This window comes from Lactuca virosa, chromosome 2, assembly GCF_052849685.1.
Source record: "Lactuca virosa cultivar CGN04683 chromosome 2, Lactuca_virosa_CGN04683_v6, whole genome shotgun sequence".
NCBI classification, from domain to species: domain Eukaryota; kingdom Viridiplantae; phylum Streptophyta; class Magnoliopsida; order Asterales; family Asteraceae; genus Lactuca; species Lactuca virosa.
The window spans coordinates 147,310,419-147,320,118 of NC_136427.1; the positions used below are offsets into that span (position 1 = coordinate 147,310,419).

Sequence of the window (9,700 nt, forward strand, 5' to 3'; positions counted from 1 at the left end):
CATGTAAAAATTCAAGAAACCTTTATTTACCAACCAAACAAATTTCAAAATCTACAAAACAATTGCACATATAACAAGTCGATCTCACACTCAATAAATTTGGAGTAATCAACAATAACCGGATCAAGAATAAGAACATAAAGGTGTATAACATATAAACCCTAAATGAGAGTCTAAAGAATGAGAAAGAAGCATAAAGAAATGATGAAGGTGAGAGAGTAAAGAGTATGTGTGTATATTTATGTATGGAACGAAGAGGAACACAGTTTATGCATGGAATTAGCTGGTAGCGGGTAGCTGATATTTGGTAGCGTTTTGTTAAACGCTAGAAGTTAGAAGATTCAAACGCTCCATGCCAAATACACTCTTTATATATCAGCACAAAAGCCTAAGCTCAAGTACTTTTAGCCCAATATTGTTTTTAATAATTAAAATGTTTCATTTATCTCATTAAAGAGTTCAATTTCATATTTATTGAATGTTAACATAACATATAATGATAAAGTTTAATCTATTGAATTTTCCACCACCCTATTAAACTCGTATATTAGACTATGCATTGTCTAACAATATCCTTTCTATTTGTCTACATCAAAAGTAAAACTCTTTCCTTCCAAATATATCTCCCTATCTAATAAAAGAATAGTTTTAATCTCCTTTTGACATGTGTCATCTTATTAGGCCTCCTAATTAATGTATATTTTATTCTTTTTTTTGCCATGTGTCACCCTATTAGGTCTCCTAATTAATGGATGCCACTTGTCAACCTATTAATTCTCAATTTCAAATTTCAAATTTTAAATTTGTCATTCTAATTACATTAAATTAATAGCATTAAAATAAAAATTAAAATAAAATTAATACAAATTATAAGGTAATATAATTTCACATATTTATTTAAATTAACGATTATAATTTTATATAACTAAAAAAACATATCTTAATTAATAATTTATTTAAAATAGTTGATTAATAATTTTGAGTTCTCACTATTAAAATTTAATTAATTTTATAACCATGGTTTTCACGGGTTATAAACTAGTTTATAATATTTGAATTGACACATGATTTCCATGAAAGGAAAATTACTAGTACGGCTTGATATACACAATCACAAGTTTTACATTATATGATAAATTTGTTTCTAATTTTTCAATTTTCGTGTCAAAATAATTAGGTTCAGAAAGAATCACAAAGTTAGCTCGTGTAAAATGCATCTAAATTATCTAAAAAATCGAATGAAATGAATGCCACGTGAAAAAGGTTTGTCTCCCTTTCGAAAGTGTTTAACTAACATCAGGGGAGCAAGCGTAAAGTGGACCAAAAAACCCGAAACCAAACAGTGTACCTCTAATTCCATAATACATGCTCAGTCATAAACCCAAAACAGGAAACCACCTTCATTTATTGTAGGGTAAATGTCACTGTGACCCAACCATCTTTCTAGTTATGGTTTAAATGGTCCCTATTGTTTTTTTTTCGCACTTGAGAGGAACCAAGTTTTACTTTACCGGCTAAATTGGTCCAGTTACCTGTTTTAACAGGTAAACCATACACGTAATAAGCATAGTCAGCAAGTGAGTTGAGTCTGAGTTAACTCATGTACATGTCACTGAGTTGTGACCGGTTCCTTGCTTGGGGCCTAAGGGTCACTGTGGACCCATCAGTCCATAAAAGCAGTGGCTTATTAGATGAAACCCTAAATCTTCAATACCCTTTTCCACTAAAGGTTACCGACAATCCGACATAACCTCGATACTTCGCTTTCACGTGAGTCACGATGGCGACCCCACCACCACTTTCACCGGATTCAATATCTATAAATTCACGAGACCGTCTCAACTTCGGCGATTTGCATACGATTTATTGTGATTGTGGAGCAGAAATTGCAGAGCAGAAAATGGAAGTCGCCCGTTTGAAAGAAGAAATGGGTCGAGATTTGGTGTTAAGCAGGGTTGAGTCACTCGCATTGCATCGTCGGATTGAGCATACGGAGAAAAAGGTGACTTCGTTGACTGTATTGGTGATTGGACTTGTGATTGTGACTTTTGGTTTTATGGTGGAGAAGTTTCTTCGTATCGTGAACCCCTGATTTGTTGGTGTTTATGTTGGTGGTTTGTAGTGTTTGTGTTGATTAGGTATGAATGTGTCTTCTTTTGGTAGTATAATGTTGTGTATTATGGTTTATGTGTTTGTTTTGGCGAAGGTGATTGAAGACATGTCTAAGCATAGGCAATTTTGTATAAAGTAACTTTGTAACCAGGTTTATTTAATGGAAAAATAGTAGTTAATGGAAATTACAGTTAATTAGTGTGAAAGAGGGTAATTTCGTCCTTTCACAATTTACCCTTACATATACTCATGTTTCAGACACATATGTGGGCTTAATAAGCTTTCTTTTGCTCTCCTATTCTTCTTACCGTTCAAGTGACCTCACTGAAATGAAGGGTTCGATGAAATCGGTTCAATGCTCGTGTGGATGTGAAGCAATATTACGAACGTCAACTACTAAATACAACCCTGGCCGACTCTTTTATGCTTGCCCCAAAAAGGTAAATGTAAATTGCATGTTAACTGTTGACCTAGATTTTGATAATTTGTTTCTGGGTTTGGTAACTTAATCTATAACAAATAATAACTTCCATTGTAGGGGCCTCGTGATGGCTTCATATGTTGGGCAGATGAAGTGGAGAGTACGAACACGACTGGTGACACAACTTTGGTTACAAATTTGGTTCTGGCAAATAAGAAGCTTCAATCTGATGTTAGAAAGATGAAGTTATGGTTGTTTCTAAGTTGGGCTGTTTTTTTGTGGTATTAGTCTACAAGTTGTAATGGGTATGTAATGGGTTTGTAATCCCTTTCGTATTAAATATGGTTTCCTTTCCTATTAAGATGAAGTTATGGTTATTTCTAATATGGTTTCCTTTCATGTTTACCAATGTATTTGTAATGGTTATGTAATGGATTTGTAATCCCTTTCCTATTAAATAAATGAAAGTGCCCTGCTATTGTGTGTCATCGTTTTGTTTGTGTTACTAGTGTACATAAAAAAACATTCAACAAACACATACCACAATAATACTACTACGAAACAAAGTTAAATAACACATCAAACAACCAACCTAGTCTTAACACACTACCAAATAATAGTTATGTCTATTCAATATTCATTGGATTATCACCAAAATTTCCTTCTCCATTTTTCTCTTCAACCCTTTTTGCCAATTTTTTCTTTATAATCCTCTCTGATTGCTTCCGTTTACGTGCAACTGTTGTTTTTGAACCACTTCCTTCCTCTTCATTACCACCTTTAGTAGTTGATCTCTTTCTCTTCACCTTGAGTTTTTTGGGCTTCTCAACTTTAGGACATGTAGCCTTGTTGTGACCAACTTGTTTACACACACTACATAGAATTTTCTTCCCAACCTTTGACATGGTGTGTCTAGTAGTCTTTTCTCTTGGGTCCTTCCTTCTATTGACTTTAGGCCTGCCTGGCATTTTCCTTTTCAAAGGTGGCAGTGGTGGTATGAAATTGGTACTTGGCCACATATTGCTGCCATTCATCCCTCTCAGTGGATACTTGTAAGCATTTCTATAAAAAGCTCCAAAGAACATGGGATCCACATAACTTCCGACATCTCTGTTTAGGTAACTAATAGTTGCAACTGAGTGCACACACCCATACCCATTTAGTTGCCAAACTCTACAAGAGCATGTCTTCTTGTCTAAGTCAACGACATAAGACTCTGCTAAGTTTCTTGTCTCAAATTGGTTCAAACCAGTTGGTAAAACCTGCCAATATCTAATAACATTGTCTAAAAGTTAGTGTAAGTTTAGTATTATCTATGATGTTAACAAACACAAACTAAGTTTACCTTTGATCTTTTTTCAATTGATTCAACAAGGATGTAATTGATGGACATGGTTCAAAATCTGGCGATGAACTGCCTTTCATGCTCAAATGAAACTGCCTTTCCATAACATACAATCTAATCTCTTCAAGCATTGTGATGATTGGTTTCTTCCTTGCATCTCTTATAACATTGTTAAAGCTCTCCGACAACCCATTCTCTACAGCATCACACATCTTGCCCTCCTGAAAAAAAGCTCTACACCATGATTGTGGGTTCTTTTCTGTTAGATACTCAAAGGCTGAAGGATTGAGAAATTGTATTTCCTTCATTGCTGCATTGTGTAAAGGCTCAGTAGATGCCTTGCATGCCTTCCAAAACATCTTCTCATACATTACTCCGGTGAATCTTTTCCTAAAGTTGGCAACAACATGCCTTGCACACTGTCTGTGTTCAACAGTAGGCAAAATCTCCTTCACAGCTTCCAATAGTCCCTTCACATTAACAATTTAATTTGTGAAATAGTATAGGCAACTTTCATTAATAAATAAAATACAACTAAGAAACATACCTTATGCTGATCTGACATCAATGCAATTCCAAAACCATTGTCCATTCCTAAGTCATCTTTTAAATTTTCCAAAAACCATTTCCAATTCTCTTTGTTTTCAACACACACAACTGCCCATGCAATTGGAAATATATGATTATTAGCATCCCTTCTAACAACAGTTATTAACTCTCCAGTACATAGCCCCTTAAGGAAACAGCCATCCAGGTTAATTACTCTTCTACAACTGCCCCTCCACCCTTGCTTTAGTCCCTCAAAACATACATAAAACTTACTAAAATAATTTTTCCCATCAGGCATAGTATTGACATCAATTTTCACAGTTGATCTTGGGTTTGATCTTCTTATCTCCTCACCATATCTCCTCACCATATGACCAAAGCTTTGAATAGTGCTCAACCAATGTGCCTTCAATTAGCTCAATAGCATGCTTTTTTGCTCTCCTGCACTGACCCATACTTACATCTATACCAAAAGCCTGTTTCACCTCTTCCCTAAGCATCCTAACACTCATTTTCTATTTTTGTAAGAACTCGGTTGTAAAATGGCTACCAATCCAAGCATAGCTAACAATTGATCCAAGTTTAAAATTTCTAGCACAATTATGCTCATCTATAAGGGACTTAATCTGGAAAGAATTTTCTTCACTCATCCATGAAGCCCATAGCCTAAACTTACACTGCCCAGAACAACATTTAACTAATAGTCTTCTACTGTCATTTTTTTTGTAGCACAACTGATACCCATTAGCAACAGCATAATTACATAACATAAGCTTTAACTGTTTTGGACTATGAAATCGCATTCCTAACACAGGTTTTTGTTTTTTCCAATACACATTTTCATTGTATCTAGTAACCTCTTCAATATTTACCTCATTTTCTTCCATTTGAAGATATGGATCCTCATGAGGTGGACTATTTGGAGTTGACTGCACTTTTGGGCATAGCTTGCTCAAAAACTCATCGTTAATGGTCTTATTCATTGGATTGCAATCTACGTGTTCAAGGTCATCGTGTACATTACCTTGCAGTTCCTCCGGGCCATTCTGCACAAATCCATCATAATGATTGTCTTCCACAACGCTCTCATCAACTTGCTCATCAATAATCCACTGTTGGACATTCACACCTAGATGATCCATGTATACATCCACGACACAACCAGCAGCATACCCAGCTTCGATGAAGTCCTGGTAGTCTATTTCACTAGCCAAGATCCTCAATCCATCAGGAAAGTCTTTTCCAGGCATGCAATAAAAAACATTTACACACATTTCATTTGCAAATCTTTGTACGAAGTTAACAAACTCGTTCCTGTCCATTCCAACAAAATCAACATCTTCGAACCTTTGTTCTGCTCCGTCCGTATAACTAATTTTGGGGTACCTTGTAAAAAACCCAGCAAAGTGAAGATTGATCTTCATGTAAACCGCCATGACAACGTGATTTTGCAGACAAAAAATACGACAAAAAGGGGAAGAAGACAGTGAGGGTTTTTATATAATGTGTCTTGTAGGGCAAGCTCAGTAAACGAGCAGGTTACATGGCAGCTTAGGTGGATTAATTTCGATGGCGTGTGTACCTAATATGCTGAGTAGGATAATGTTAACCGGCTCAACCCTTCCACTTTGAACAAAATGGCTTTAAAAACTATTTTCTAAGTCTTGGTTCCTCTTAAGTGCGAAAAAAAAAACAATAGGGACCATTTAAACCATAACTAAAAAGATGGTTGGGTCACAGTGACATTTTACTCAAAACTCAAATGCTTACATCTACACGCCTGATCGAGTTTAACCAAATAATAGAACACGAAACAGGGTCCTTATATGAAAACAAGCAATGGCAAACCACATACAACAGATTTGCAACATCGATTAAGCTTTCCAAGATGACAATGGAGGAGTGTCGGAATCCTGATATGTTGGAATACCAGCACCAGATCTGTCCCCCTTCACCGAATCAGCTGAAGCAATGGCTTCAAGTTCAGCCATATCTTCTGGTGTTAGCTTCACAGATAAAGCTCCAATGTTCTGTTCAAGATTCTCAATCTTTGTAGTTCCTGGAATTGGCACCACATCATTTCCCTGGTGGTGAACCCAAGCCAATGATAGCTGCGATGGGGTGCACCCCTTCTTTGTCGCCATCTCATTCACCCTCTCGAACATTTTCGTGTTGTGCTCAAGATTTTCAGCTTGGAACCTCGGCATATACTAAAAAAAGAAAGTGTTAAAACATGAAGTATATAATGGAGAATATAACGAAAAAGGGTAACTAACAGACCTTCCGGAAGTCGCTAGCATCCAAGTTCTCGAGCATCTTTGGGCCAGATGAGAAGAACCCACGTCCAAGAGGACTGTATGCAACAATCCCAATCCCCAGTTCTCTGATAAAGTATGATATAAAGAGCTTAAAGTTCGGATTTTGGATTCATGGTTATTGATGAATTAGAAAATGGATAGAAAAAGAAAGCTAACCTGCAAGTAGGAATAATATCTTCTTCAACATCTCTTGACCACAAGGACCATTCCAGTTGTATGGCTGTTATTGGGTGCACAGCATGAGCTCTTCTGATGGTTGATGCGGATGCTTCTGATAATCCAACGTATTTAATCTTTCCTTCTTCCACTAGCTCCTTCATTGCTCCCATCTAAGAATAATAAAAAGATTTGAGATCAATATGAATGGATGATGAATTTAACGACTGAAAGAGAAGGATTGTGAAGAGGAGGAAACCAACTGTGATTTCGATAGGCACACGCTTGTCGATTCTGTGCTGATAATACAGATCGATACAATCGACACCGAGTCTCTTAAAGCTAGCGTCACAAGCATACTTTACATAGGACGGATCTCCACAGACCTCCATCGCAGCACTATCGAATTTGATCCCAAATTTGGTTGCGAGCTCCACTTTCTCCCTCACCCCTCCCTTCAAAGCCTGTAGTTAGCAAGAAACAATACTTAAGAACAGTAAGTTGACTAATTCGAAACATGAAAAGAGTCAAAAGGCCCCTGTTCTCTAAGATCATAATACTAATCGTAGGACAATTGGTCAAAGTAAGATATAATATATTAATATATAAGCTTGTAATAGTTGAAGAATGGTTGTTACCTTGCCGATAAGGATCTCGTTGGTTTCAGGGCCGTAGATGTCGGAGGTGTCGAGAAAGGTAACGCCGGCGTTAATGGCGTGGTGGATGAGCTTGATCATGTCTGGTTCGGGCTTGGGGTCTCCATAGAAAGCGGACATGCCCATACAACCTAAACCGACAGCGGATACCTCTAAACCCTGTGAACCCAGTTTGATTCTTCGAACTCCTGTCATTTTCGAACTTTGATCTTCTTCTATGGATTGATTGAAGAAAGCCATGGCAGATTACTTTATATAGGGACTGTGAAGTGGGGATTTTAGTTGGTAGGGTCTCCATGCGGAGTTATCTAAAGTCAAACTAGGACGGGCGATGACGATAGATAGACGCAAGTGCCTACGCATTTAATTTATACAGGGAAATTTGATAATTTAGCCAAAAAAAATAATAATAATAAAATAAAATAAAATAAAAAATAATAATCATTTTATAGAAAATTAGGTGTAAAATCTGTGTATTATACGAGTTTATTAAAAAAAATAAAATATTAAAATGTAAATAATAAATATTTTTTAAAATAAAATTTTGAAATAAAAAATAAAAAAACATATTAATTGCAATTTAATATAATATTTATTAAATTTGATACTTTGCTTTTTAATTTTAAAATTTAGAAAAAACCATAAATTGACATGTGGATATTATTTATTTAAAAATTATCACAAATTGACAAATGTCAAAACTTACTAGAAAATGACATGTGGCAAAAAAAAATTTTATTTATTAATGAGAATAACAAAAAAATTAGCAAATTATACTAACTAGCCACTAAAATTGCATGTATTTAAGGACCATATTTGATTTCTTCATATCATCTGCGGATATACAACCTCTTAAAACCTTATTTTTGTAGTTACAAAGTTAAGAAAACTCTATCATATTTGTAGTTACAAAATTTGAAAAACCCTCTTATTCTCTATGATTTTATGTTTATAAAGTACTTTTAAATCGAATTTGTATAATATGTTTATGTTAAATATGATAAGTTTAAGTTACGTGAAATATATAAAAATTTATGTGATATTTTGAGTTAAATAGGTTGAGATTACAAGGTTCCTAGTTCTTAATTAAACAAATTTGTTGACACATTTAGCAAACAAGGTTTATGTAAAGTCATCATGATATTTAGGTTCATAACATTTTTGAAATTGATCTTGTCAAAATTTAATAACCAAACATTAATTAATTTGAAAATACGTTTGCAAGAACTTAATGTCGTATGTTTAGATCAATCCATTTACACCAAAGCTAGAAAATTAATCCGAAAACAAATTCGATTTATAAGTAATTTATAAACATAAAATCATAGAGAATGAGGGAGTTTTCCCAACTTTTTGACTACAAAAATAAGGGTTTTCAAAGAAAAAAAAAGTATTTATACTCTAGATATGGAAATCGGAGATGGTCCAGGACAAAATCACATATGGGGTTCCATTTGCAAATGGGATAATGACTTGAAAGGGTAAGATACTTTTTGAAATGTATACATTTAGTCCTTATTTTTTTTTGTAAAATAAACCCTTATACTTTATTAATATGTACACATTAGGTCCTTTTCACCGGATTCTACAGGTTTTGCTGATGTGGAAGGGTTTATTTTACAAAAAAAAGAATAAGGACTAAATGTGTACATTTCAAAAAGTATCTTACCCTATCAAGTCATTTTCCCTTTCTTTTATTTTGTTGAAATGAAATACCCAGGTGGCATCCACATATCCACAACGAGATTTTTCCAACTTTTATTCATCATGAAAAAGAGGGAGAACCCCGATCTCCGGCGACTCCTTTGTGTGTTCCTACACATCACTGGTAGCAAGGAGGAATGATGGCAAAAACAACAAGGTCGAAGGGGGAGGCAGGAGGAAGTAGAGACGGTAGTTGGCGGCGAGGAGCTGCTCTGGTAGCCCCCTCGTCGATTCTTTCGTCTTTTTCTGGCAACATATCTCAAAGATGGAGGCAAAGAGAGACAGATCGGAGAAACACAACAGGTAAAGGGTGTTTAGATGTTGTTGTTCGACCGGAAGGAAGAGAAACGAGAAATAGAAGGGTCGCCGCCCTTTTCTTGTTGCTGGAGGATCACCCACCTCCGGTGACTAGGCTAATTAATTGCTATTTAGTGCCACT

The 9,700-nt window shown here is 35.4% G+C and overlaps 2 protein-coding genes across 2 annotated transcripts; both read right to left on the minus strand.

Moving 5' to 3' along the window:
* Nucleotides 1-3,058: 3,058 nt before the first annotated feature.
* LOC145159578 (uncharacterized) lies at nucleotides 3,059-4,821 on the minus strand. The gene is made up of 3 exons (XM_079078582.1): nucleotides 4,426-4,821; nucleotides 3,879-4,348; nucleotides 3,059-3,805 (listed from the first exon to the last, which is right to left on the minus strand). The coding sequence occupies exons 1-3, from the start codon at nucleotides 4,795-4,797 to the stop codon at nucleotides 3,160-3,162; spliced, it is 1,488 nt and encodes a 495-aa protein (XP_078934708.1). The 5' UTR covers nucleotides 4,798-4,821; the 3' UTR covers nucleotides 3,059-3,159.
* Nucleotides 4,822-6,141: 1,320 nt separating this feature from the next.
* LOC145159579 (putative aldo-keto reductase 5) lies at nucleotides 6,142-7,826 on the minus strand. The gene is made up of 5 exons (XM_079078584.1): nucleotides 7,540-7,826; nucleotides 7,165-7,365; nucleotides 6,902-7,074; nucleotides 6,708-6,810; nucleotides 6,142-6,637 (listed from the first exon to the last, which is right to left on the minus strand). The coding sequence occupies exons 1-5, from the start codon at nucleotides 7,795-7,797 to the stop codon at nucleotides 6,302-6,304; spliced, it is 1,071 nt and encodes a 356-aa protein (XP_078934710.1). The 5' UTR covers nucleotides 7,798-7,826; the 3' UTR covers nucleotides 6,142-6,301.
* Between the last annotated feature and the right edge of the window lie 1,874 nt (nucleotides 7,827-9,700).